Source organism: Paroedura picta, chromosome 14 (genome assembly GCF_049243985.1).
Source record: "Paroedura picta isolate Pp20150507F chromosome 14, Ppicta_v3.0, whole genome shotgun sequence".
Taxonomy (NCBI): Eukaryota; Metazoa; Chordata; class Lepidosauria; order Squamata; family Gekkonidae; genus Paroedura; species Paroedura picta.
In genome coordinates, this window is record NC_135382.1 from 29,948,463 (window position 1) to 29,976,081 (window position 27,619).

The 27,619-nt window shown below is 47.4% G+C and overlaps 1 protein-coding gene across 6 annotated transcripts in view; it reads left to right on the plus strand.

Annotated features, from left to right (window-relative positions):
* Nucleotides 1-2,510: 2,510 nt before the first annotated feature.
* BEAN1 (brain expressed associated with NEDD4 1) overlaps nt 2,511-27,619 on the plus strand; it is a 36,618-nt gene continuing 11,509 nt past the window's right edge. For 2 of the 6 annotated variants that reach the window (XR_013226504.1, XM_077309998.1), the window contains exons 1-5: nt 2,535-3,177; nt 5,440-5,514; nt 12,670-12,804; nt 25,629-25,838; nt 26,857-26,995. Coding sequence is in view for 5 of the 6 variants with exons in the window: in XM_077309998.1 (XP_077166113.1) it covers nt 3,147-3,177; nt 5,440-5,514; nt 12,670-12,804; nt 25,629-25,838; nt 26,857-26,995 (590 nt within the window). In the remaining variant the exon portion in view is untranslated. Of the gene's footprint in view, nt 3,178-3,288; nt 3,445-5,439; nt 5,515-12,669; nt 12,805-25,628; nt 25,839-26,856; nt 26,996-27,619 lie in introns of all 6 variants that reach the window. The other 4 variants (XM_077310002.1, XM_077309999.1, XM_077310000.1 and 1 more) reach the window with 4 other exon arrangements.

Below are 27,619 nucleotides of genomic sequence, written 5' to 3' on the forward strand. Positions count from 1 at the left end.
AACCGCTGTAGCAGCTTCAGCACAATCTATTAAGGAAGTCCGCTTGAGTCTTGGAGAAAAGGGAAGCTTAGCTGATCCCAGAGCTTTGTGTTATGCTCAAACTTTCCTGTGCCCCTTGTGGCTGCAGCCAGAACTGCATTTTTTAATGTTTAGCTGGACTGGAGGCATCAGGATAACACCGGCTTTGAGGGCCTCCCTTAAGCTGTGCTCAGGCAGACAGCCCCCAACTCACCACCCCCTTGGTCCACCACTGTTTAAAGACCATGTAAGGTAGCAAAAATCCTGTCCTCCATTAATAAGTAATTTAAATGAATTATCAACCTCATATCCTGTGGCAGTAAATGTCATAAATTCTTCTGGACCCCGAATAAGAGAACAAGCACATTGGTCTATTCACAATCACCATCTTGGCACCGCTGTGGCATTTCTTAATATTTTATTAGAATTTAGTAAAGTGCAGAAAATGATACCAGAGACTGAAAGAGCCAGCTAAACACACCCATGTGAACATCTGCACATGTGCATTACTAGATGAGTGTCAATCCTCTTTTTTCTTGAGTACTCAAAGTTGGGGGAACTACCAAAGGTGACCTGAGTCATAGCTGATATACTGTGAAACATCACCTATTTGATCAGAACAGAAGGAAGCTGACCGATCCCTCTTGCTAATAAAATATCATATATAATCACACTCCAATCATGCTAGGATCTCACCTAATTAATGCACAGCTTGGAAATAGCCATTCTGTCAGCTGAACTTGGTTTTGATTGTTGCTCTGTTTACATCCTGGCTTCTTTGAAATGAGACCTAGAAAATTCTGGATAAACAGAATGCTTTGTTTTCTCCAAATCAAATTAGTTGTTAAGACTACCGTGATTGCACTCGTTCTATGTGTGAATCCCATGAGAACTGAAGACTGAAGCCCAGAAATTTTTTAAAGAGAAACCTCAGAAGGAAAAAAAATGGCAGGATTGTGGTACAAAGTAAAGCAAGGCCACAAAATCCAAAATCCAACTACCTACATAGCTATTATGATATCAAGAGATCAGGAATGAAGCTAAATCCAAGACATGGTTTCTTACCCCAAATTAATGAGGCAGGTAAAGGAAGAATCTGGAATGTCTGTGAGCTGTCATCCTTACTTAATGGACCCCACGGACAACTGCTTTCGAGCACACAGGTGATCTATTTAACTAGCTGGAGTCACCAGACCACTGTGAGATGTTTCTCAATGAGTAGTCTGTCACTTGACTTCAGTGAGGAGTTTCTTTCTCCAGCTAGACCCAACAGAATTAAGAACTGTTTATCACTTTCTACCATCAGAAGGTTGTAGAGATGTGCCAGTTTAGCCCTTCCATAAATTAAACCATATCTTTTGCCACTTTATGAGCCTCTTGTGGCGCAGAGTGGTAAGGCAGCGATATGCTGCCTGAAGCTGTCTGCCCATGAGGTTGGGAGTTCAATCCCAGCAGCCGGCTCAAGGTTGACTCAGCCTTCCATCCTTCCGAGGTCGGTAAAATGAGTACCCAGCTTGCTGGGGGGTAAACGGTAATGACTGGGGAAGGCACTGGCAAACCACCCCGTATTGAGTCTGCCATGAAAACGCTGGAGGGCGTCACCCCAAGGGTGCACAGGGGATACCTTTACCTTTACCTTTTGCCACTTTAAAGAATTCTTGAACTAGTTAAGCCCCTGGGGCCAAATTCTTTGTTCCTGGGCTAATGCAAGCCAACTTAGGGTTCCACTCAAACAGGATCAAATGGCCAAAGTAAAACAGAAGAGTTAGCTTCTATACCCACTTTTCACTACCCAAAGGAGTCTCAAAGCGGCTTACAGTTCCCTTCCTCTTCCCACTACAGACATTCTGTGAGGTAGGTGAGACTGAGAGAACTCTGAGAGAACTGCTGCATAAGAACAGCTCTAACAGGACTGTGACTGGTGCAAGGCCACCCAGCTGGTTGTATATGGAGGAGTGAGGAATCAAACCTGGCTCTTCAGATTAGAGGCCATCGCTATTAACCACTACACCAACCTGGCTTCGTTAAATTGAAATTTAATGAAAAGGGGGTTAATTACTTGTCATTGGGGTAACTGATTACATTCCAAAAAAAATGAAAACACCTTTTTAAAGTTCACAATTTAAAAAAAAATGAAATCATGCAACAGGGTGCATCTGATTCTAAGCATGGTTCCAGAGTGTGGATCAAAATATCACCCCAATAGGGCCATTGACTAGATGGCACCCCCACCACACCACACCGGTCCTCAACAGCACAAAATCAGAGCCCACTGGTACCTTTAAGACCAACAAAAATTTATTCAAGGCGTGAGCTTTTGGGTGCTTGCACTCTTGAATGAGTCCTCAAGTCAACCTGGGGTCCTCCAGATGTTCATGGACTACAATTCCCAGGAGCCCCTGACAGCGTTTGCAGGCAGGGGCTCATGGGAATTGTAGTCCATGAACATCTGGAGGACCACAGGTTGACTACCCCTGCTCAACAGCGTTTACTCCTGGGAAATCCCAGCTGGGCAATCCGGCAGTCCCTCCACTCTGCAGCAGGAAACTCCAACCGGACTCCCATGACGGTGAAGCCACGCCGGGGAAAGCCAGCGCTCGACTCCGCTCCGTTCATCTTTCCGGTGTTCCGTGGCCGCCGGTTTCATAGAGGAAAAGCGCGCATGGGATCGTAGCCCGGGCACGGGAAGAGAGGGGGCGGAGGAGGAGGAGGAGGAGGAGGGCGGCTGCAAAGCGCCTCTTTGTCTGGGCAAAGCAGAGCAACGGAAGCCCCCCCCCTCCCTCCTCCTCCTCCTCCTCCTCCTCCTCCTCCATCATCTCCCTTCGCGACAGACAGACAGGCAGGCCCGGATTGCCGTCCAGCGCTGCCCAGCCCTGCAGCCGTTCGAGCCAGGCCGCCTGGCCCGGAGCCCGCGGCAGGCAGGGGCGCCGCCGTTGCGCATCGCCAGCCCGAAGGCGCCGCTGCCGCTCCAGCCAAGGCAAGGCAGGCCAGGCCAGGCGCCGCGCTCGGCGGGCGGAGGGTCTCTCCGGCTCGCCGCTGCGCTGCAGAAGACGGCCGCTCGGCCAGCCCAATGAGCCTCTCGGGAAGGAGGAGCCCCTCGCCAGCCGCCGCCGCCGCCGCCGGAGCGCATGGAGGGAACGGCCGCCCGGGTGTGCTCCGGTAAGGGGAGCGAGGCGGGGGGAAGGGAAGGGTGGCGGCGGCGGCGGCGGCGGCGGGGCTGGCCCTCCCAACTCCGGTCGGGCATCCAGCTGTCCCTTCCCTTCCCCGCAGCTGGATCCGCGACCTCGTTAATCCGGGACGGAAAGCGGAGGGCCATTCCCACGCCCAGGGGTAGTCAACCTGTGGTCCTCCAGATGTTCATGGACTGCAATTCCCATCAGCCCCTGCCAGCGTTTGCTCACGCTTTTGATCCGGTTTAATTCCTCTGTAAGCTATGCCTTTCTGTTCGCCGTGCGATTTCCAGGAGGGGGGGGATATTGAGAGGTGGGTGGATTTAACCTGTTGGACCCCTTGGATTACACGGAGGCGATCTGGTCGCAGGGGTTGAAGAGAGGGCGGCGGGTTGAAATCCGAGGTGTGCAGCCCGCAGCTGTGTCGATTGCCCACCGGTGTGCGGAAAGGGCCGGGGAGGGCTGGGGGAAAGGCAGGGGGGCACATCGGTGGGGCAAAACGGGGGGGAGGGGTAGCAGAGAAGCCCTGGTTTCATGGGTAGTGGGAGGCTTCCCCCTCGAGAAACTTTTGGAGCGTGTACCTTGCACGTACAGGCTGCATCCCAGGGCTGAGTGTGTTTCTCATGCGCGTGCTCTCGCTCAGTGCTCCATCTCTGGCACAGGGAGATGCGCATCTTGCCACCAGGCAGCAGATTGGAGTCTGTTTCTCACTTTAACTTTATTTGGTGGAAGGAGAAAGAACGACGGGAAATATTTACCCGTTAGTCACGGCTGGGTGTTTTGTAACCGTGCAAGCTGGTAACAGAAGGAGCGTGCTGCTGTCCTCTCTTCTTCCCTTGATGTTTCCAAACCTGGGCCTGAATTGGATTGATTTCTTGGGAGGGGGGGGGGGACTTGATGCAGCCTCTTCAGGGTGCCTGAAATGCTGCAGAATTAAAAGAACAAAGCACTGGGTATGGTTCAGCCTTATTTAAGCACGTTCGAGTCCCAGAGGGTTGTGCATGTGCTTCATTATGGCCCTCTGGACAGAGTAGGGTGCAAACCTTGGTGGGATCCTGTCCAACGCAAGGTTGCATTTCCTTGCCTCTTGTCCAGCCAGCCACAGGATGTTGTGTTTTGCGTACAGTTTTGTTTGCCAAAACGGATTGCAAGCAGATAGGTGAGTGGTTCTTAACCTGGAGGTCCGGACCCCTTTGGGGGTCAAATGGCCCTTTCACAGGCATCGCGGCAGGGCAAGCAGCTTGGCTGGGGGGAGGGGCACCATCCACACAACAGCCTTGCGGGGTAGATCAAGCTAGAACATTCATCTGTCTGGAGCAGTGGAAAAGAGCAAGATCAGCATGGTGGGATAAGAGGCCGAGCTGAACTGAGAAACCCTGGGGGGGGGGAATTATATACAATCATGAACAATGGGTCTTCATGCCATGGGTCAGTTTTGGTTTAATTTCTGTGAAAGAACCCTTGCATAATTTTATGGTTGGGGGTCACCACAACATGAGGAACTGTATTAAAGGGTCGCGGCATTAGGAAGATTGAGAACCACTGGGATGGGTCAAAAGGAGGTCCACTCTGCAGCGTGCCAGGGGAGCGCTTAATTTTCACACGCATGTGTTGAGAAGTTCTGGTTTCAGAGAGGACATCAGCCTGAGCGGCTATGCAAAGAAAGACAATTAATTTGCCATCCTCCATCCTTAATGAAGTTAGTGAGCGGTGATTGGATTTTGCCATTTGCAAGAGCCCGTTCCAGTGACTTCAGCAAAAGCCGGGTTTCCATGCAGGCCTAACGGATTGCACCTTTGAGATGAGCCACCTCCCGAACAAGATGTTTTCCGGGAACTCCTGTCAATCAGCGAGCGGATGCATTTTATTTCCGCACATCAAAGTGGATGGGTAATGGATTCACAAAAGCCGACTAATAAACTGAGGGGGAGTGTTGCAGGAACGACCTGTTTCGCTAAATGGCATCTGCCCTGCAAACCCAAACAAATGGCTGTTAATAAAACCAGAGTCCAGTAGCGCCTTTAAGACCAACAAAGATTTATTCAAGGCGTGAGCTTTCGAGTGCAAGCACTCGAAAGCTCACGCGTTGAATAAACCTTTGTTGGTCTTAAAGGCACTACTGGACTCTGGTTTTATTGTGCTACTTCAGACCGACACGGCTGCTCATTTGAATCTATCCAAATGGCTGTTAACAACCTCTTTCCCTTTTCTTGTTTTTTTCTCTTCCTTCCCCCCACCCTCCCCACTTTAGTCCTTTTCTTCCACTTTACTCTCATCCTCGGGGGCTCCATCCACATTGGAACAGGGACCAATTATTCCGGCCTATGTAAGTAAACTGCTTGTGTTTGCATCTCACGAGGGGAGGGGGGGCTGGATGGTTAGCGATCAGCGGGAAAGGGCTGCTCTCTTGAAAATCCGCCAAAAGGGAGAGAGATCTGCAACAGGAAGAAGAAGCAAATGCCTTTGGGCATTTAAAAAATCATAGAGTTGGAAGGGGCCATGCAGGCCGGCTAGTCCATAACCTCTGCTCAGTGCAGAATCGGCTTAAAGCATCCAGGATAAGTATCTGTCCAGCTGCTGCTTGAAGTCTGCCAGCGAGGGGGAGCTCACCACCTCCTTAGGCAACCTGTTCCATTGCTGAACTACTACAACGATGATTTTTTTTCCTGATATCTCTCCGATACTGTTCTCCACATAGTTTGAAGCCATGACTGCAGGTCCTCTCCTCTGCTGCCAACAGGAACTGCTTCCTGCCGTCCTCCTAGTGACAGCCTTTCAGATATTTAAATAATATGATTGCCGAGGTTGCCCAAATGTTTGGAAGCAGCTAGACATAGGTGAGACGGGTCCTTTGTGTTCTGCAAAACTCTCTCCCTGTGTTTCGGCCACAAGTCAGATCATCTCTTGAGGGCAGACTTCAAGCGGAATAAGTTCTACCAAATTGAAGCCCAGGGGATTCTGAAGAGCATTGGCTGACTGTTCTGGTGACCATACATCTTCCTCCTGTTTCTCCAAAACTGTTTTTCAGCTTAAAAGACGATTCAAAATCCAATATAAACCCAAATGAGGGTTCTCAAAGGGCATAAGCCAAGTTGCTCAATAGAGCCGTTGTATTCAGAAGCAATGCACCTCTGAATACCAGTTGCAGAATGGCACCAAATGGGAGGGTCAGATGGGCTCTTCTCTGAGCAAAGGACCTCCTGGGGCATCAGGTTAGTTTGGCTGCTGACCTGACACCATGGTGTTCTTCTTAACCGGTCAGGAGAACGTTTGACGTTCTGCACAAACCCAAATGTAGAAGAGGATAACATCTAGGGAACCTCTCCTTGAGGTTTCCAAAATCACAGCACTACATAAACAGTTATTCTTAGTCTTTAGCATAATGGGTATTAATTTTGAGTGGCTTGAGCAAGGACCTTGGACCTCTTTGCACATGCTGATGCTGAATACTATTCCAGTATCCCATTTGGAGGCAGGGTTTAGCTGTGGGTGCAAAAGAACGTTGTGGGTTCCAGTGAAATGGACTGTGCCATTTGTTTTATTATTTTGTCTGGGAACGGGATGGAGATCCACGCACACGCTGGAACTTTGGTGCTGGAGATCCACGTGCGTATCGGAGCATTCATGCCCAGATCTAAGTTGGGACAACTTATTTCCACTGGCATTTCTTTCGCCTCATTATTTTGTTCTCATTTTGGACTGCATGCTTCCCACAGGGACCTGTTATATTTAATCTCCTAAAGTGGTATGCCTGCTCCTTAGGTGTATTGTGGTGCTGGTGATGATTGCTACCTTTACACATTGTAATTTGAAGCCAGTAAAAATCGTGATGCTAGAAGGACTCTTTCGTGTGCACATGTGTGCCGTTAATGCAGAATCTGGCAACTGCAGTTCACTACAGGGGGGGTGGACATTTGGGTTACCTGCTGACCAAAGCCTGCTTAGGTGGCTTCCTTCCATTGTCCTTGAAGGAAAACGTGATTGGAGTTTTACGTAGAAATTTAGTGGCACTTGGATCGGGTTTGTTTGAACTCTTGGCTGCCCGGCCTGAACAGCAAACGTCAACGGGGCTGTTATTGACCCAAATATAGATCTGTTGCGATACAATACTTGACTGCTGATGCTTTTGAGAGGATTGGGGTCTGTGTGCTCCAAAGAGCACAACATTGAAAAGCTCCTATTCTTCCCTCTGCTGTGATAAGGGGTGGAGAAGAAAAAGCGTTCCCAGTTTCAGCCCAGCCAAGCGGTTTGTGTTAATAGCAGCCCTGGACAGACAACCAATCCAGAGAGAGTAATTGGCCCATATTACTTAATTGCACTACCATGGAAGACTGGGGGTTCGAACCTGGGTCTCCCTGTGGAAGCCATTTTGAGGTGGCACTCAGTACCCTCTCTCAAAATTGCAAAGGTGCCCCCAGATGTTAGGGACTGTGCTGTAACCACTATACCACAATAGTTCGGGATGCAGAGGCAGGGAAAGGGCTTACCTAACATCTGCCGGATGTCTCCCTGTAACTGGGCGATGATGGGGATTCAGCCTTGGACTTTCTGCATGCAAACCAAGTCCTTGCCTACTGAGCCCCATCCAGATCAGAGCAGGACAGATTTCTGACATGTTCCCTTGTTTTGAAGGCAGTGAGCCTTAAAGTTACGAAGGTCCACGTGTCTCGGGCAGCCTGGCTTCTGTGTTTGGACCCAGCTGGGCCTGTGCAATCCCAGAAGGGAGCCTTCCTGCAAAGAATGCCACTCCTGACTTTGGCACCCCCTTGAGGAGTCTTTCTTTGACCAAGTCAGAATACTTGGAGAGGGGCCATTGCTCGCTGGAAGAGCATCTCTTTGGCATGCAGAAGGTCCCAGGTTCGGTCCCTTGCTAAGAAGGACAAGGTTGTAGGCCATGTGGAAGAATGCTGCTTGAGATCCTGGGGAGCTCCCGCTCAGCTGGCAGCAGCTCACCATGGTCTCAAGCCAACATCTCCAGCATCACCTTCAACTTTGTTCTTTTAACTGGAGTTGCCGGCAATTGCACTTGGGACCTTTTGCATGCAGACAGACTGTCTGCCAGTGAGCTGTGGTCCGCTCCACATAAGATTTTCAGAATGTCATTCACCTTTAATGTTTTTCTAACGTGGTCAAGACTGCCTGCTGGTGACTTATTCCAACCGCTCAACAATCATGCGTATCCAGCAAAGTATTAATGCAGCCCAAGAGTGGGTCTCTGGCCCATAAGGGTCTTTCTCAGTGCCTTTAACTAGAGGTCCCAGGAACTGGGACCGTCTGAGCCTCCTTCCAGTGACCTCCAGCACATCCCGTGGGAGATGCCTTACAGAAGATCAGTAGATCAGTTTCCATGGGGCCTTCAAAACCAAGTCTGTCCTAAATCCACAAAGCTGATCTTCTTCTTGGAAGACTCAAGATTCAGAGCTGGAAATGGAGAAGAGCGGGTTTTCATACCCCACTTTTGGCTATCCGAAGGAGTCCCAAAATGGCTTTCTCTCCCCGCAATGGACACCCAGGGAGGTAGGTGAGGCTGAGAGAGCTCAGAGAGAACTGTGATTGGTTCAAGGTCACCAAGCTGGCTGCCTGTGGAGGAGGAGCAGGGAATCAAACCCAGTTCTCCAAATTAGAGGCCACCTCAACCACTACACCAAGCAGATAAAAAGCGTCCAGGACCAAACTAAAATGCCATGTCCTTCCCGTACCCAATGAATTCGAGGTCGTTAGCGGATGGCTTCTGATTCCATTGCGTCATGCTTGCGTCAAGGAGGGCTTGTGCGCCATTTGCCTGGAGTTGAGCATCTTGGCACAAAAGGCAGTTGCGTCTCGCCAAGCGTGGCTGCTTTCCCAGCACACTCATTAGAATTTGCTCTGAGTCATGTCATTCCTTTTTTCTTTTCTTTTAGCTCGGACTGGCAATTTCTCCTTTGGAAGCATCCTCCTCCCAGTTATGTATTTCTTGACTAAGGGTGAAGTTGTTCAAGAGGACAATATTTTGGCAAGAAGAAACATCTTGAGTCTGGTGGCACCTTTAAGACCAACAACATTTTGTTCAACAAGCACACAAAAATGTGTACCTTGAAAAGAAGGTTGATGGTCTTAGAGATACCTCTGAACTCGAACTTGGTTCTCCTCCTACTTCAGACCAACATGGCTGGTCTGTCACAGTTGTAGGAGAACATTATCTCCTGAAAGGCCAGTTAGAAGGCCAGAAACATAGATATGGTGGCATAGGGACCTAGGCTACACAAGCACACACAGTCCCTGGGGGTTTGGAGCTTTGTGTGGTTTCAAAACACACACACGTAGACCAGTGAATAACAACATGCCAAAAAGTTCCAGTCCTGTCCTCTTACAAATATATAAGCAATATGTGCTACCAGAATAGAGGTGAACTGCTTGCAAATTCAGAAGTAATGTATTGGATGCTAATTGCTGTATTGTTTGGTCTCTGGGAATGGGCATTTAACTGTCTTCTTACGAATACAGAAGTACTGTGTAGTTCAGGGGGGAAAACATAGAATTGCTTTTTTTAGAGATGCAAAAGTGATCTGAAAGAACACTAATGTCATACATCATCGTTAAGACCAGTCAAAATAGCAGAAGTTACTGGGCTCCCCAAAGCTCTTTATCAAGCTGGATATTAGAGGGGAGGAAAGGTAGATGGGAAAGGAAGATGCTTAAGACATGATACGAAAACTCCCAACTCTACCTCACAGGGTTGTTGTGAGGATAAAACAGAAGAGAGGAGAACAATGTAAGGTCCCCAGTAGAGTACAAATGAACTAGATAAAATCAATGCAGCCTGCAACATTTTTTAAATCAAGGCCAGAAGGCATGGTGAACTTAGATTACACAGCAATGGGTGCAAATCGGGACAAGGAAGCAAAATAGTAGCCTTCTGAAGTGTTAAAAACCAGGAATCCCAGCAGTTCTCCAGAGCCCCCCGCAGTCCAGCCTGGAATGCAAGGGATTGGGGGAACAATGCAGTAGACATCAAGCCAGCGTGAATATTGAGCATTTCAAGGAAGCAGCAAATGCATTTGCAGCCCACCAGGCAAAGAGGAAACGCTGCATGAAGCAGCCCACATTTCCCGTTTGCCTGCTCCCTGTCTCAGATGGGAATGGGCCCCCTCCTTTCCCTTTTTCTCACTGAATGAATTTCCACCAAAGGTATGAATCCCATCACCCCTGCTAACAAGCAGTCACTTTCTCACCCCAGATGCAGGGAAAGGAAGATGCAGGCTGGAGCACGTCTACCGGCTGGATTTCCTCCAACTTGACACTCAACACTGGCATCAGGAGCATCAAAACAGGAGCCGGGGCTGCACATTAGCCGTGGTTCCCTGAAGACACGAGACTAAACAAGAAATGTCCGATTTAGCTGCAAATTCAGCTTTTGGTTTTAAGTCTCGGCTTTTGGCTTTAGAAAAAGCCCAATTTCTAGCCCTTACAGCTGCAGCAGAGCTGACCAAGCAAATCGGTAACCAGGAATCCAAAAGCGGACAATGCTTCAGTCTAAACAGGAAGGCTTTCTGCTTAAGGCCGTTAAGAGGGGATATGATTACTGCCTTTAAGTATTTGAAAGGTTATCTTTTGGCGGAGGGCAGGGAGAAGTTCCTGTTGGTAGCAGCTGGACAGATACCTATCCTGGACGCTTTCAGCTGATCTTGCATTGAGCAGGGGGTTGGACTAGATGGCCTCTATGGATCCTTCCCACGCTATGATTCTATACCCTGTTTGCTGTTGATCTGGTCATTTTCTTTCCGATCTGCCTCCTTGCCTTGTTCCTTGCTTTTCTTCCTTGTTGTTTTTATTAATGCAATTGGGAGGCGAAGGACATGGACTGAGAACCTATGTCCGAGGATGCATGTCTGAGCACGAACGCTCATCCCTTGAATAAAACTTGGTTGGTCTTGGAGGTGCCCCTGGAATCTGTCCTGCAGCTTTGGACCAACACAGCAACCCACTGGAATCTAGGCTCACTTGCAGAAGTGGATTCCAGAAAACAAAGAATCCTTCCAGGGTCTGCAGCCAGCCTCCAGTCCACCAAGACCAGCTTGTTCTGGAATAGCGGAATCCATCCCAGGGACAGATCTGCTGAGAGCACAAGTGCCGTAGGCCCCCCAGAGTGCCGTGTCCTTGGCAGAGAACATTTTTTACAATCCTCCTCATGCTTCCAGTCTGCCTGGATTCCTAAAGGGCCCGAGCGTTTGCGCTCTTTTGTACTGAGCCGTGGCGCTGTTCCGCTCAGAGGTGTCTTAAATGTCGGCTGGGCGAGTCGGTGTGAAAATATATTGCTTGGCGGGGGCTCAGCAACGTGCAGTTCTGTGTTCTTGTGCAGGGGGAGGGGGGCTGTTTGGTGCAAGGGTGATTGGCAGCAAATGGAGAGGTGAGAAGGGGGGGCCAAGGGAACGGGAGGGAGGGGGGTGTTAGGGTTTGCAATCAGCATGGAGCTATCGAATGCATAACCTGGTGGAATGAGCTCCCGGAAGAGCTACGGGACAGAGCACTTCCGCCAGATCAGGGGTAGTCAAACTGCGGCCCTCCAGATGTCCATGGACTACAATTCCCAGCAAATGCTGGCAGGGGCTTCTGGGAATTGTAGTCCATGGACATCTGGAGGGCCGCAGTTTGACTACCCCTGCGCCAGATGAATGGTTGAGGCCTTGCTGAGGTTTCGGAGTTGCCAAGGGGGGAATCCCTTAGCGTTGGTTAGATCGGGACCCTTGCTCCCAGTGAGAGGGCTTTTGACTGCAAGTTGGACAGGGGGTGGGAGCTAGAACTCTTGCACCGACATCTTTGAATGTTAATGGTCAAGGGTTTTTTAAGGGGTTATACTGTTTTTTTTATCTTTTTGCCGTGAACTGCTGTGAGTCAAATTGAGAGCGGCGGTATACAAATTCATAAATAAATAAAGCGGCATTTGTTGACAAGCGGTGCTCGGCTGGGACACGTCTTCAGCCTTTCGTGGAAGCAAAGCCCTCCTCTTAACCTGCCTTCTCTGGGTCATCTTTCGCTTCACCCCTTAGCCTTTATTCCCTGGTGAAATGAAACACAAGTCCACGTAACTCTTTGCTCAAGGGTTCCCTGCATTATCCTCATCTCTCCTGCTTACTTTTGAGTTGTCTTCCTGCCGTTTCAGGGGGGAGGGGACAGGGGAATCTCAGATGGCTTAGGACAGGGGTAGTTAAACCAAAACAGGCTGGCATCCAGCGGCCGACATGCGCATCATAGAATCATCAGCCTGGAAGGAGCCACAAAGGCCATCTAGCTCAACCCCTTTCGCAATGCAGTATCCCCTTTAGCATCCTTGATAAGTATCCGTCCAGCCGCTGCTTGAAGACCGCCAGCCTTTACCCGGCTTCAAACAGCCATTCTTGTCTGCTTAGCCCTGAGATTTTCTTATGCTTTTCAGGTTATTTCATATCTCTGTCTCTGTCTCTCTCTCTGTCCTTTCCCCTCCCCCTCTCTTTCTCCCACCCAGATCATCCCAGCATCTTGCCTTGTAAGAAAGAAGAGCTGCAGTGTGGCGACGGGCGTTGCCATTTCAACTGGCTGCCTTGCCACTACAAGAAGGACTGTGGCACGGGCTACATGTCCATCCAGATAACATGTTCAAGTGAGTGACCCTTTCGGCGTCCTTTGCAGCAGCCCTGCAGACCAGGAAGCGGGCGTGTGTTCCCGGAGCCCTTCCTCTTGGCTGCGGTTCATGTCTCTAGGGGCTCCATCACCGGTGGGACTGGTTGAAATCGGCCGTGTGGGGCAACCTCTGAAGCTGGTGTGTGTGGCGGTAGAGTGCCCAGCTGAGAGATCCAGGCGTGGAGGTTTCACCGGGCAGTTTTTTTGGCTCCCCTTGGGGAGTAAGGCCTATAAATGAAGTTAATGAATAGGAATCTTAAGTGGGTGGCTTAATGGGGTGGCAGGTTACAGTGGAGGGTTGTGAGTGTCCTGCATAGTACAGGGGGTTGGACTAGATGACCCAGGAGGTCCCTTCCAACTCTATGATTCTATGATTCTGGAGTCAAAGCCAGTGTTTATTGTTAAAGTCATTCAGACCACTGATGCATACAAATTCGTAAGAGATCATAGCTGTATGATCATAAGGCCATCAGGCAGCCTTTCTCAAATTTTGGCCATTGAGAACCCCCTGAAATATTCTTCAGGCTTCAAGAAACCCCAGAAGTGGCACAATTGTGAGTGTCCTGCATAGTGCAGGGAGTTTGACTAGATGACCCAGGAGGTCCCTTCCAATTCTATGATTCTAATAATTGTTGGGAAGCATTCCTGTATACATGCTCCTCCAGTGCCCCTCCCCTTCCCACCCTCTCCAGGACCATCTTTGGCCATTTTGGGAGAAGGGAGTGGGTCAACAAGACAGGGTCATATCACTTGAGAAATGGTTAACAAATTTTAAAAATATATTAAAAATTAATTAACTCCGGGAAACTCTTCCCAGGTCTTCAAGAAACCCTAGTTAAGAAAGCCTACCAAAATATATAGTACAGTTGAGACATGTCATTGAGATAAAACTTAAAAGTGCCTGGCTTCAAGACATCATATTTTCATGGCAGTGGTGCAGAACGTAGCAAGCAGCATTGTCACCTGAGTGCTCTGATCGCTTAACAACCGTGAAATAAGGAAGGTATGAGAGAAAATTGAAGGATGTAAACCCCAGATCTACTCACGGAAAATCATCACAACCATTCCATAGCTGTGCCAAGCTCTTGAATTCCTATAGTGGGTGAGGAGAGCCATTTGTTAAGAGCTAAAGCATAGAAGGCTGTGAAAACCTGAAGTCTCTGTACAAGCTTCAGAGGGGTGAAAATGTGTCTTTGATTTGAGCAAGCCAGGTATTTCCTGCTTTCACCAAGATGCATGGTCTGAATAATGCAATGCACATTTTGGACTGCCAAACTGTGTTGTGGTCCAGCATCATCTCATTCCCTCATTTCTTACTTATTGGGGGAAATAATGGGGGGAAATTAGCAAACAACCACAGAAAGTTAGCAAACTAGCAAACAACTTGCCTTCTTGCAAGGAGTTGAAGGACCAGACCAGAGAGGGCACCTGCTTTTGGCCATGGAGTCCTTAAAATGGCCAGGATAAGGGCTGATGAGGAGGCTCCGGTTGAACCACTCCAGGTAGGACAGGGCAAGGCAGGAGTTGGCAAAAGGAGAAGGGTGTGGCTGATGACTGACTCTCTCCCCTTTTGGCCCAAAGACAGGCTGGAAGGGGGCAAAGGGCTAAAGAAAGGAGACAGTGCAGATGCCCACAAAGTCTTTTGGTAACTCCAGTTGCCATTTTATTAAAAAAAACTAGGGACAAAGCCCATTGCATTCAGGAGTACAACGGGTGCTGGATTGAGTGGAAGAACTCTGCGGATGGCCTCTTCCTCCCCCCAGGACCTGGAAAGACTGTAGGCTGTAGGCCCAGGGAAGGGAATTCACCAGCAGGGGCAGCTCTCACGCAGCAGGGATCTGCAGCCTCCGAGCCTCAGAGGGAAATAGAAGGAGGAGGGAGTGGTCAAGGGTGGGGGACAGAAGGTGATTGGCTGGCCACTGAACAGACAGGCTTCACCAGGGTTATTGTGCTATTTTGACAATGATAAAAGACAGAAGAGGTGTGTGTCTGTCTCTCTCCTAGAAGGTAGGTCTGAGAATGCAATTGTCAGAGAAGGTCTCAAAGAATGGATCATTTCCCTGTCCCTCAGTCTCCATACAGCTCAAGAGGGAAAGTCTGGGCTTTCTCATAGATGAAGGGCTTTTTCCCACCTTCAGATGAAGAAGTACTTGGCAGAACATCTCTACACCTGAGTAATGACAGAATGAATAGGAAGTGACTTAGTTACAAGTCACCTTCACTCTTCTGGGTCATTAATGCCTGACTTAATATCCTGCGTTCACTTAATGACCAGAGGAAAGGAAATGATGGAGAGGGTTTTGTTCTGGCATCCGACAGCACCAGACCCGGCCGTGTCTTCCTAGAAAAGCGTCTTTGTCCCTTGTGGCTGCTGCTCAAGGGGTTAGCGGGAAATGACTCAGAATGTGACATTGCAGAAGTGGAAATGTAATTGAAACAACCGGTTAATAGGATGATGGGGCCAGTGTTAAGAACTAAAGGAGAGTCCTGCTAGATCAGATGTGGTCATGTGGCCAAGCATCCTTTTTCACGGGGTGGCTGAACAGTTGCCTTGGGGAGCCAACAAAGAGGGCATAGAGGCCCTGATATTGTCCGCTAGCTCTGATAATCCAGGGGGAGATTACTATCCTGGATTTGGAGGCTCCCTTTAGTTATCCTGGCTAGTAGTCATTGATGGACTCCTCCATGAATCTCTTTAATCCCTTAAAAAAATCTACTTTAGTGGCAATCCCTACACCCACTGGCAATGAATCCCACAATTTAATTACTCATTGGGGGAAGATGTGTTTTCTTTTGCCTGTCCTGTACATATTGACTTGATTGGGTGTTCCCATATTCTGGCTTTGTGGGCAAGGGAGGAAAAGTTTTCTGGTTCCACTTTCTCCATCCCATGCAGAATGTCCTGTCCTTCTAGCATGTGTTCCCCCCAACACGCACCTTAGTTGTCTTTTTCTAAACTAAAAAGCCCCAGACTCTTCTGCCTAACATTATAGGGAGGGTTTTCCAACACTTTAATCTAGTTGCTCTCTTCTGCACTTTTTCCATTTTTGCAGTATACAGCAGATACAGCAACCAGAACGGTAGCAACATAGATGATACTTAAAGTTGGTGTCTTCCTTTTGGCTTTAAAAACATTACACAAAAAGGACAATCAACATAAAGTGCTCTAAAATACTCGTGGATTTCCTTCTCCTGTGGGTTCATGAGCAAAAGAAACCAAATTAGATTGTGTCACCTAGCGGTTAGAGGGTATGTTGACCCACCCCCTCCCCATAAACAAAGTCCCACTATACAATGGTCAATAGCTATCTCCAATTTTAGGACATCTCTCCTGGAAAGCTAAATTGTATAATCCTCTAAAGCAAACAAAATTACAGGTAGCTGCGAGTCCATCAGGAAGACTCCAAATGAAAGGTTATCAACCAGTGACAGAAACAGAATTGAGGCCCTCTGTGTGGTTTGTAATGTGAATATTAATGATGTCTACACTGACATAGATCTGTGTGTGTGTGTGTGTGTGTGTGTGTGTGTGTGTGTGTGTGTTGGAGAAATTGCTATTGAATAATACCAAATACAACCTTAGACATGTCTATCTTCAGCACCATGGACAGCTCTTTTTGTGGGATTATTAGCAAAGAGCTACAAATCTTCACCACTAAAGCAGAAAAACTGGGTCAGCCGCAGACAAGAACAGACAGTTTCTACAGGCTCTTTAGAATCCCTCCTGTAGAGGGAAATGTGACTTTGTGAATTAACCCAAAGAACATGTGTGGGAGGTGGTCAGAGGCATGATGAGGATTGAGCATGCTGTGGGAGACACAGAACGTTGAGAGCAGTTGAGAGTCAGTTCAAAAGAGAGAGACAGGAGAACTGACCAATTCAAGTTGTTATGAAGGTATAGAATCCTATAGAGGAAAATATAGGGGGAGGTTAGTTCCAAAGCCCCCGGATTGCTTGGCCCATCTGTCACCCTGCAACTGTGAAACTTTCCTACAAGGGAATTGCTGGTAACTATCTTATCCCAAGGCCAGGGAGTAAAACTCAAATTTCCTGCAGCAACAATTGAACGAAAGCTTGCTATTTATCAGAATCATGTGGGGGGGGGGAACCCTCAAAAAGGTAGAATTGACACATGAATGCATTTTACCCAAAGGCGATTCTGCCATTTTTAATAAGAAATTGTTACTTGCTTGAGAGGGTATTTTGTCAAGTGACAACTTTAAACTCTATCTGATCTGTTTCGTGCCAAGGCTCTGATGAGGGTAGAATACATTACGTTTGCTTTTCTTGCTGGTAATTTAACAGCCTGCTTTTCATTGTTCATACACATGTCCTTATCTCCATTTACTGTTGTTTGCGCTCAGGAAACAGCCAGGGGGAAGGAAAAATATCATTTAGAAGGAGACAATAAGTTTAATTCCACCCTGGTCTTGCATAAAATTTCAGCAAACCGGTACAAGTCAGCAGGAAAAGACAGGGTTTGTTTGTAATAGCAATGCAAATTAGTAATGGGTTTTGAATTGCTGATCGTTTAGACCGAGGCTCCAGCCTTGCAAGGAAAAGACCGGTTTGTTTGCTCATATGCAGGATGCAAAGTTGAAATGCATCACAGAACCTCAAGACGTCATCCCAAAGCCCAAATTTAAGAAGGAAATGAAATACAGATCCTTAAAGACAACGGAGCACCTGGACTTTGGAATCCCTGTCTATGCATTTTTTTTTGTTTATTCATTTTTAGACTTTTGCCCTTCCATTCTCCAAAAGGACTCAGGGCTTTGGCTTAAAGAGAAAATTTCAAGATGGCGGGATAGGCTGACATTGGCATACAGACCCGGCACCTGTTTTGTATGCGGAAGTTCCAAAGTTCATGCCTTGGCACCTGCAGCAAAAGACTCCAGGTGGGAAGGCCGTCTGTCTTCAGGAGCTCCTGGAGTGCTGCTGTCACTCAGAGTAGCCAATATTGACTGGGTGGGTTGGCCCCATGAAGACAACTTCATGTGGATTTCCTGGCTTATGGACGTAAAGCAACCAAGGGTCATTCTGAGGCCAGCTGTTGACCAAAACCAGCTTCTTGTCCTTTGGCAAACTGGAATGAGGTGGGGTGTTGGCTGCTCATCCCAGTTATCTTTGTCGGGCTCCAGAATCATTATGGGCTGGGGATGTAAAAGAGTTGGTTTGGCTGGCATGGAGAAGAATAATGTGATCTTGTGCAGGGGTAGTCAAAGTGCGGCCCTCCAGATGTCCATGGACTACAATTCCCAGGAGCCCCCTGCCAGCGAATGCTGGCAGGGGCTCCTGGGAATTGTAGTCCATGGACATCTGGAGGGCCGCACTTTGACTACCCCTGCTCTTGTGCAAGGCTAGTTCCTTTCATTGGCGTTTGGCCAACAGAACTTCCTGTTGGGTCAGAGCCACGATCAGACGCAAAACAGTTTCGCTGCATTCCGATCACGTAAAAAAAAAAAACAGAGGGTTATTAGAGGAGCGTGGTGATGAAAATTAATAAGTGATGAGAGCGGGCAGGAAGCGTTAACCTCTGAAGCTTGAGGAAGAAAGAAATACCTAAACTATTAAAGCAATACCAAACGGGGTTTGCAATTTTTATGGAACTCTGCTATAAACAAAGGATCGGGAGCAAGGTTAGTGTGCAGAAAGCAGGACAAAAATCTTCTTGACGGGGAGAGGAAATAGACCGCCCTCTTCTCTGTCATAAAACATTCTTTTCAGGCTTATCTTGCTTTTTCCTTTTATGTTTTATGTGGGGGGTTTTTTTTGTTTTGTTTTTTGTTTAACCCATGCAAAATTCATCACAAGCCACCGCTTAGCTAATGGAAACTGTGACAGGGCTTCTTCCAAAGGTCAAGGCCAGCTGCACAGTGAAAAAGAGAAAACTAGAACTCACGCAGAAGGAAATTTCAGCTCCGTCAAGGGGGAAAGAGAGTGCCTGCACCACCGGTAGCACTGCCCACACCGAACTGGGAAAATTTGGGGTGGAGCTTGGGGAAGGCATTATCTCGTCCCATGTTTAATAACATACATTTTGGATCCAACACAAGTTTAACGTTAAGTCTCTTTCAACATCAGGATCTTTTGCATTTCACTCTCCTTGATTGGTAGCGTCTCTGGATAATGCCCCTTTTACTTCGCCACCAAATTTGGTATGGTGCCAGGGGGGGGACCCTGGCATCTCCCAAAGGGAGAGGCTGGTTAGCTTTCCAATTTGCTAAGAACTGATTCACGTGTTACAAAAAGCTCTAAGCTTCCAGAGATATTTCTGTCCAAAGTGTGCTGAGAGTTCCTCTTGGGAACTTAATTTCCAGACGTTCATGGACCCAATTCATATCGTGGCCACAGCACTTGACTTGGCCGAAAGCCCGTTGCATCTCGCTATCTTTTTCCCCCTGCCTTGAATGAGCAGGTCTTATTTCAACTTGTAGGTTGCACTGGCAGGTTTGCTTCTGAGACAGAGGTGCCTCTATATTTAACGATAATGAAGCCAAGTTCAAGAGAAAGCAGAAAATAATCCTCCTTCGAGATTTAGGTTGGCTTGGTAACACATCCCAGTCCACAGCCTGTGAACAAGGGTGTGCGTGCACATGTATGTATCTGCGGTCTGTGGAGTCCCAATCCAGCCCCTACACTTCCTGCAAGTGGACCAAGTCTTGTTCTCCTTGCGTGCTCCCCCTGGAGCGACTGCAGCTCACCCCAGGAGAGAAAGCAAGCAAGCATCAGCCGTCACACCCGACTCGGCAGCTACAAAAATAGGCCTCTGCCTTTAGCAACACCCTGGTGCCAGAAGCAAGGGAGGGGGGAGCCAGCAAGCATCGTGGCCCCAGGGGGAAAACCCCAGCAAGCAGCAAGAAGCCTTCACTTGTGTAATTTGACTGGGAGGTCATCTCAGCAGCTGCCTCGGGTGCTGTAGGCTCTTACTAACAGCCAGCTCTTTGATCTGTAGGTGCCCCCTTGGCACTTAGTGTTGGTATAGAATTAAAATTGCATCTAGCAAAATATGTTTCTTCCTGGAAGCATCTTTTTTTGTTTTGTTTGGCACACCTCCTTCTTCCTGTGAGATATATTTAGCTGCAAAAAGCTGTGAGATATGGATGGATGGAGAAGGTTACAGTTCCCATCTCTGCTGTCAGGGGATTGTAGTGGAAAAGATTGGAGGAGTAAAAAGCTGCTCCCCTCACAGCAGGTTAGTTTTCACCGTTTACAGAAATGTTTGTGCTTGGGGAGGTGAGCCAGCAAGGAAAGGGGTGGGCTCATGTGCACAGAGGGCGTGGCTTTTGCATACTTCCTGTCGAATGCTCACAAATGCTTGCTAAACATTTTCGAACACTTGGCTGGGACGTTTGCAGAAATGGAAGAGGGTTTGGGTTGAGTACAGGGGGTTCATAGCCTGGCATTCAGATGGGTGTTATTTGAGCATCTTTAAACTCTGTTTAAGAGTTTAAGAGCCTCTTGTGGCGCAGAGTGGTAAGGCAGCAGAAATGCTGTCTGAAGCTGTCTGCCCATGAGGCTGGGAGTTCGATCCCAGCAGCCGGCTCAAGGTTGACTCAGCCTTCCATCCTTCCAAGGTTGGTTAAATTAGTACCCAGCTTGCTTGCTGGGGGGTAAATGGTAATGACTGGGGAAGGCACTGGCAAACCACCACGTATTGAGTCTGCTATGAAAACGATAGAGGGCATCACCCCAAGGGTCAGACATGACTCGGTGCTTGCACAGGGGATACCTTTACCTTTTAAACTCTGTTTTTATGTGCCGGGCATATGTGCGCTGATAGAAAGCCACACAAACAAAAGAACCCTTGAGGCAAGCGTGGTAACCTCTTGAAGGAGGTTGGTGGGCCTGCTGTGGGATCCAGTAGCTGTAGGGAATATTCCATCCATTCCCCCTCTCATCTCTCCTAGAATCCAATAACGTCTTTCTGATCCAGAATCCAAATTATGGGATTATGCTTCATTTCCAAGGCAGATTGCCAAGGCTCTCCTGCTCTTTTGGCAGTCCTGATTTGATTTTATTTGGGGAGGGGGGGCTAGGAAGCCTCCAGCTGCACACACAGCAAGCCCAACATGAGAGCATCATAGCAGAGAGCCAAGTATTTACCCCTCTCTGTAGAGCCCAATAAATGGTGAATAATCTCCCTCTCTCTTTTTAAATAGATAGTAGGAGGGCAGTGTGAGAGGAATTACAGGGCTCTTGTTGCAGGCCGATGATATTTCATCTTGTACACCGCAGAATAGTAAAAATGCCATTCCTCAGGAAATGAGGCCATAAGTAATGCAGCCAGCCGTCAGTTTGACAGGGGTCATAAATTAATACATTACCCGTCCTGTGTCACGTTATTTTGCCGCTGTTGTAACTTCTACCGTTTGGGTAGATTTGTTTCCTCTCTAGTAGCTGAATTTCAGGGTTAATCTAATGCATGATAACATGGACCTTTTCTCCACCCCAAATAAAGTGTGCATTAGATTAGAGATAAATTTAGCCTGCTGAGAAAGATGAAGGGGAAATTTTACTTGTAGCACATCACCGCCATCACAGAAAAGCAGCTGGTCTACGGGTGGATTCCATCTCCCGCCAACACCTCCTGGCAAAGCAATTTCTGTAGTGGTAGAGGCCTATCTAGAACGTGGACATGAAATTTATGTAGTGGTAGAGGCCTATCCAGAATTTGGCCTTTGAGACTTCTGTTGTGCTAGAGGCCTATCCAGAACTTGGCCTTGGTGAATTCTTCTGTTGATATGTACACAGGTGTTGACATTTTAAAATAAGGTTGACTTTAGGCATCCTTAGCAGTCTTTCATTTTTCTCCATCTGAGTACCAAAAGAACAGTTTTATATTCTTTCTCTTGAACAACCAGCAATGCTAAACTAATCCCTTGTGGAAGGTCCAGCTTTGCCCAAAGTTGAGAGCCAGTTTGGTGTAGTGGTTAGGAGTGCGGACTTCTAATCTGGCATGCCGGGTTCGATTCTGCACTCCCCCACATGCAACCAGCTGGGTGACCTTGGGCTCGCCACAGCACTGATAAAACTGTTCTGACTGAGCAGTGATATCAGGGCTCTCTCAGCCTCACCCACCTCACAGGGTGTCTGTTGTGGGGAGAGGAAAGGGAAGGCCATTGTAAGCTGCTTTGAGCCTCCTTCAGGTAGAGAAAAGTGGCATATAAGAACCAACTCTTCTTCTTCTAAGTACCCTCCCAACATGGCTCCAATTAACCCAGGCTTGCACAAGGGACAGAGCCTGTTCTACCAATAGACTATCACTGGATGGGAAATCCACGTACGTACATCTTGAATTCCGCACTGACAGGATGGCAAGAGGTAAGTGTAATAAACTGGGATGCTCAAGAATTTCTCAAAGAAATCTATCTACAGTCCACAGTCCAACATGACAGATCAAGACAAACCTCATTTATTTTTGTTAATATTAAATAGTAAAGTATAGATTCAAACATTATTGTCATTCAGATGTTATTTGTATTTTGTTACCAGTTGACTGACTGACTGACTGAATAGTTCTGTCCTACTTGTAGTCTACCTTTACTCCCAGTGAAAAAGGAGTACAGTAAATGAAAATAAATGAAATTGAAATGTGTCAAAAAGTCAAATAAATATGGAGGGGAAGGGCAGTTCAAAAGATAGGCGTGTAATGTCAAAAGGCTGGAACACCTGTGTGCAGAATATCCGCGGAATGGTGATGGAATGGAGACAGGGCAATGCTTCCCTCTGTAGTAAACTAATAATAACGAGGAGGATAATAATAAATAACTAGGACCCAATTCATTAACTAGAGATCATCACTGCGCAAGGCTGATTTCAATCGATAAAACCAATTCTGGGCATTCAAGACAATTATACGCTGCGCAATTTGTCTCATGCTTTTTCCCCAAGGCCTGAAGTAGTTTTTGGGAAGAAATATGACAGCCTGGTCCTGCAGATGAAGCTGCATCAGTTCAAAATTATTTTCTACTGGAATGGGGGGGGGGGGTATCCGGAACGGCTTCATATAGCCTGTGTCGTTTTCCCGCAGGAGTGATTTGTTTTGCCACAGTGGCATTTATCATGTTGATAAAAGAGACCCTGGGTTGGGGAGATGGGGGGATTTTTCCCCTTGTTAATTTGAACCAGCACCTCCGCAAACTGCTGTGACATCAACATAATGCCCTGAAGCCACCGGCCCCTGAAGAGATTTATTCCCGGAGCCCCTTCTCCAGCGGACGTGGGCCTGGCTTCTGACAGCCTCAATTTGCAGGCCGCTGGTGATCCAATCTTACTCTTTCTGGCTCTTTAATAAGGATGTCAGCGCACATGAAGCAAATCATTACCTGATAGCTGGGGAGAAAAGATAATAAATAAAAGGCAGAGTTGGCTATCTCAAGGGAAGGGATTGGCCACTTCTGCCTGGGACAAGGTCACTCATGGTTTGTGTGGCCAAGTAACACTCCAAATTCCCGTCTGTGCCTCCATCTGTAAAAAGGTAAAGGTATCCCCTGTGCAAGCACCGGGTCATGTCTGACCCTTGGGGTGACGCCCTCTAGCGTTTTCATGGCAGACTCAATATGGGGGGGCCTTCCCCAGTCATTACCATTTACCCCCCAGCAAGTAAGCTGGATACTCATTTTACCGACCTCGGAAGGATGGAAGGCTGAGTCAACCTTGAGCCGGCTGCTGGGATAGAACTCCCAACCTCATGGGCAGAGCTTCAGATAGCATGTTGCTGCCTTACCACTTACAGATGCCTTCATCTGTAGAAACCTTTATTTATTTATGATATTTATGATTACTGAGAGAGTGATTGGATTTTGTCGGAATTTGGGGCTGCAATCCTTGAAGGAGGTGCCAAGATCTGTCAAGCAGCTTTCTTTTTATATGCGCAGTTTCAGTTGTGCAGATGGTCATTGTGTTAAGAGCAGTAGACTCTACTCTTCCACATAAAACCAGCGGGGTGACCTTGGGTCAGTTACAGTTCTCTCAGAGCTCACTCCACTCAGAGCTCACTCCATAAGGTGTCTATTGCAGGGAGAGAAAGGGAAGACGATTACAAGTCACTTTGTGACTCCTTTGGGTAATGAAAAGGGAGGTATGAAAAACAGCTCTTCTTTCTTCTGCTGATACTTTGGTCATCCATTGCTCTTAATTTTATAATACTTTGGCTTGTTAAGGATAAAAGGTGACCAAGCCCTGATCTTAACCAACTATGCTGGGGCAGATTGCTAAGTGATGAGTTCCCCTAAGTCACAACTCAGCTACCTAAGTTCTGTGCTGCTGCCATAAAAATCCAATGCTCCAAACTAACATTGTTTTAAGTTCTATTTTACGATTTGTTTTCAATTGTGTTATATTGAATGACCATCTTCTTTTGGTCTCCTATGTACTGACTTTGTATAACTTGGTCTGAACGACCGAAATAAAGTTTAACTGACTAATGTTGGGATACATTCAGGTGGATAGCTATGTTGGCCTGAAGCAGCAGGAAGTTGGAGTCCAGTGGCCCCTTTAAGACCAACAAATTCTTATTCAAGGCATCAGATTTGGGCACACTTCTTCAGACACAGTAAAACTGAATTTCCCCACCCATTACACATACTGGGGAGGAGGTGTTAGTCTCTACTGGACTCAAATTTAGCTCTACTGGGCCAGGATATGGTTATATTTTCATTTCTGTTGCATGTCCTGAGCTCCTCGAAGGAAGAACAGGATAAAGATCAATGTTCCTTGCAGGCATACCTGATGACTATTTTCCCACGTCACACCTATTACTAAGATCCCTTCTGGATCAGTCCATTCATCCGGCACCCTGTTTCTTTCAGTGGCCAGCCAAATGACTCGATGAGTCGTTAAGGACGGCGTGAAGCTGCACCCCTGAGTCATGGTACTGCCAGAGTTAAATTCCATCCTATCTTTCTTACACCATTTCTTGCTAAATTGAAGCTTTTTTCTCCCCAGGCAAGCTTTGGGATCCAAGTTTTCGATTCGTTTTGCAGATCCCCATGTGGCAGGAATAGACAGGCCGATAGCAGCCTCCGTAAGCACAGCATCCCAGCAGCATTTATTTCACAGTTCAGCCGAGAGCACGGAATCCAATTTGTCACTCTGGACCGTAGCAAATCAGCTCTGAATAGGAAAGGGTCAGAAGTCAGGATCGACAAAATCTTCATCGGTCATGGTCGTTTGCCTTTTCATATACCAAGATGGAGGGCCCCGTCATCTGGTTCTTACCCCCTCCCGGACTCATCTTTCCTGAATTGCGTGTTGGGCAGAAAACCCAGGTCTGAGTTTCCAGGCAGGGAAAGAGAAGTCCTCTCAGAAATAAAGCTCATCTCATAAAGATTCAAAAAAAAGGAAAGGTGGGGAAAGAAGGGAGGAACTGTGTCGGCTCCATGCAACACTGGAATGCAGTTTGTTTCATTTTGACAACGTGCTGGGGACTTGGTTGAATAGAGCGGTGTGCAGAAATATCCTCCACTTTCGGCTACATCATGCTATCAGGAACTTTGGGGCTGCAAAACCTGCACGTGTTATTAATATGGGCCTTGGTCATTGAATAAAGCAGTAAGAGTTCTTACGCTGTTGGGCGATTTATTATCATTGCGATTTCTTTCCGCTGGACAGTTTTATGGTCTTAATGTCTCCATTACAAGTTGGCTTGCCTCTCCAACGCTGCCTTGAACAGTGGTTAGGTCGTGGAGAAGGCAGGCGATAGCTCTTGGAATAAAGAACAGGAGCCATTTGGAGCCAGTATCCATGAGGTGAATATCATGTAAAATGTCTTTTCCCCCTCCCTGTTTCCGTACTGTGTAGACATCCACTTGAACCAGAGCGGTGCTGTCAGCAAACTTTCCCACTACACCGAACACAGCGGCGACACGAATTTGATGGGCTCTTCTGTCATGGTTGCCGGTATGGTGATCGGGGTGGTGCTCTTTCTCTCCTGCGTGACCATCTTCGTCGGCAGCCTGCGAAAAGATAGACGGTTACGACATCCCCATTTGAGGAGGGATCCCTGTTACAGTAAGACACCCCTTGGCAGTCTTGACTTCCAGAGAGTGTGGGAGAAGCGCATGCCAGCCTTTCAAATGGCTTTTGCTTCGTTATTCCACGGCTCCTCATTCCAAGATGATGTGAGAGGAATAGATTGGTGCCATGGTTAAAGAGCCATCTTGGAGTAGTAGTAAAAGAATGGTGTCCTCTAATCTGGAGAACGGGGTTTGATTCCCCACTCCTCTTCCACCTGCAGCCAGCTGGGTGACCATGGGCCAGTCACAGTTCTCTCAGAGGTCTCTCAGCCGCACCTACATCACAGGGTGTTTATCATGGGGAGAGGAAGGGAAAGGGATTGTAAGCCAGTTGGAGCTCCTTCAGAAAGTAAGAAGCAGGGTACAAAAACCCAGTTCTCAGATCCAGAAGTTTAGATCTAGATCTGACATGAATCGCCTGGATCTCCAATTGAGACAAAATTCCACAAGGCAGCCATTTGGAACTGAATTTCGCCATTTTGATTTTGAGAACAATGGGAGCCTTAGAGGCCTTATCTTCAGGGGGGGTGTTTGTTTGTTTAAAATGTGTACTTTTTAAAATTATATTTGTAATTCTTAAATAATTTTTAATATTAAATATGTCGAAATGGTATCAAAGATGAAATTAAAGAATCAGTGACCACTGCAGTAACAAGGTGGAGAGAAACAAGTGACAATATATGGAACCAAAAAGAAACAAAAATGGCCACATGTGTTAATCCCTAGAAGCAGGAGGGAAGGTGTCCATTTTTTACAGCAGAAGGAACGGAGGGGTGACCTGTACAAAACCCTGCCTTCTGTTATGTTTCTGTCCCAACCCCAATCTTTTCAGCTGAGCAGTTAAAGCAGGCCCAAACAACTGCCTTTTCTACATTAGTGGAGCAGATCGATTTTCAGGGGAGGTTTCAGGGAGAAAAAGGAGAAGAAAGAAAGAGACCAGTTGGGGTCCATCCCCTGCCTCTCCAAGGTGCAGAGTTTAGGGATCCTACTGACTATTGGTGTTTTCCTTCTAGCTCCGGATGGCTTCTCCTATGGCGGCTCAGTTGGAGAACTAAGATCCAGTTGCATTGATGAGTTCCCACCAGCGTTGGATTTCAGTTATGTAGAGACCCTGTCTCAGGTCAACATCATGCATCCGGACTCCCCTCCACGGTAAGCACGTTTTGAATACTTTCTCGTATTTATATCGCAGATGGATGACATTCTGGAACATGGGAGCAGACCTCGGTGTTGTGTCCCATCAATCAAGGTATTGTCAGGATTGTAGAATCTCTGTCATAAATTAGCCTGAGTTCCTCCATGTCAGTTATATTACTAGATGGGGCCCGGCGCCTGCTAGTCCCGGCCTTGTAGTTTGTAAGCAATAAAATAGAATAGTGATGTTATGTTAACCTTATCTTGTTATGGGCGGAAAGGGTTGTTTGTCACCTCTTTCAAGGATGGGAGTTTGGAATCCTGTTTTGCTTTCACATATGTCTTTTCTCACTCACCTCCCCCCCTTGGGAACTGTCAAGTTTTGGGCGGGAGAAATGTATTGATAAGCTGAGGCAAATCTGGCTTCTAGTCAGATTTGACTTTTTCAGTCCATTGCGTGTAGTGCTAATCAATAAAACTATTTTTCTTTTGAATAAGTTTTGTTGTGAGTTTCCTGTGCGCTTGACATCAAGTCAAATCTCACAACTCCTTTCACCTGCAAAATGCAGGGCGAGGGACATACTTTTTCTGAACCGGGAGAGGGCCTGGATTGGGACCTCTCCCAGGCCGAAGGTGCTGGTG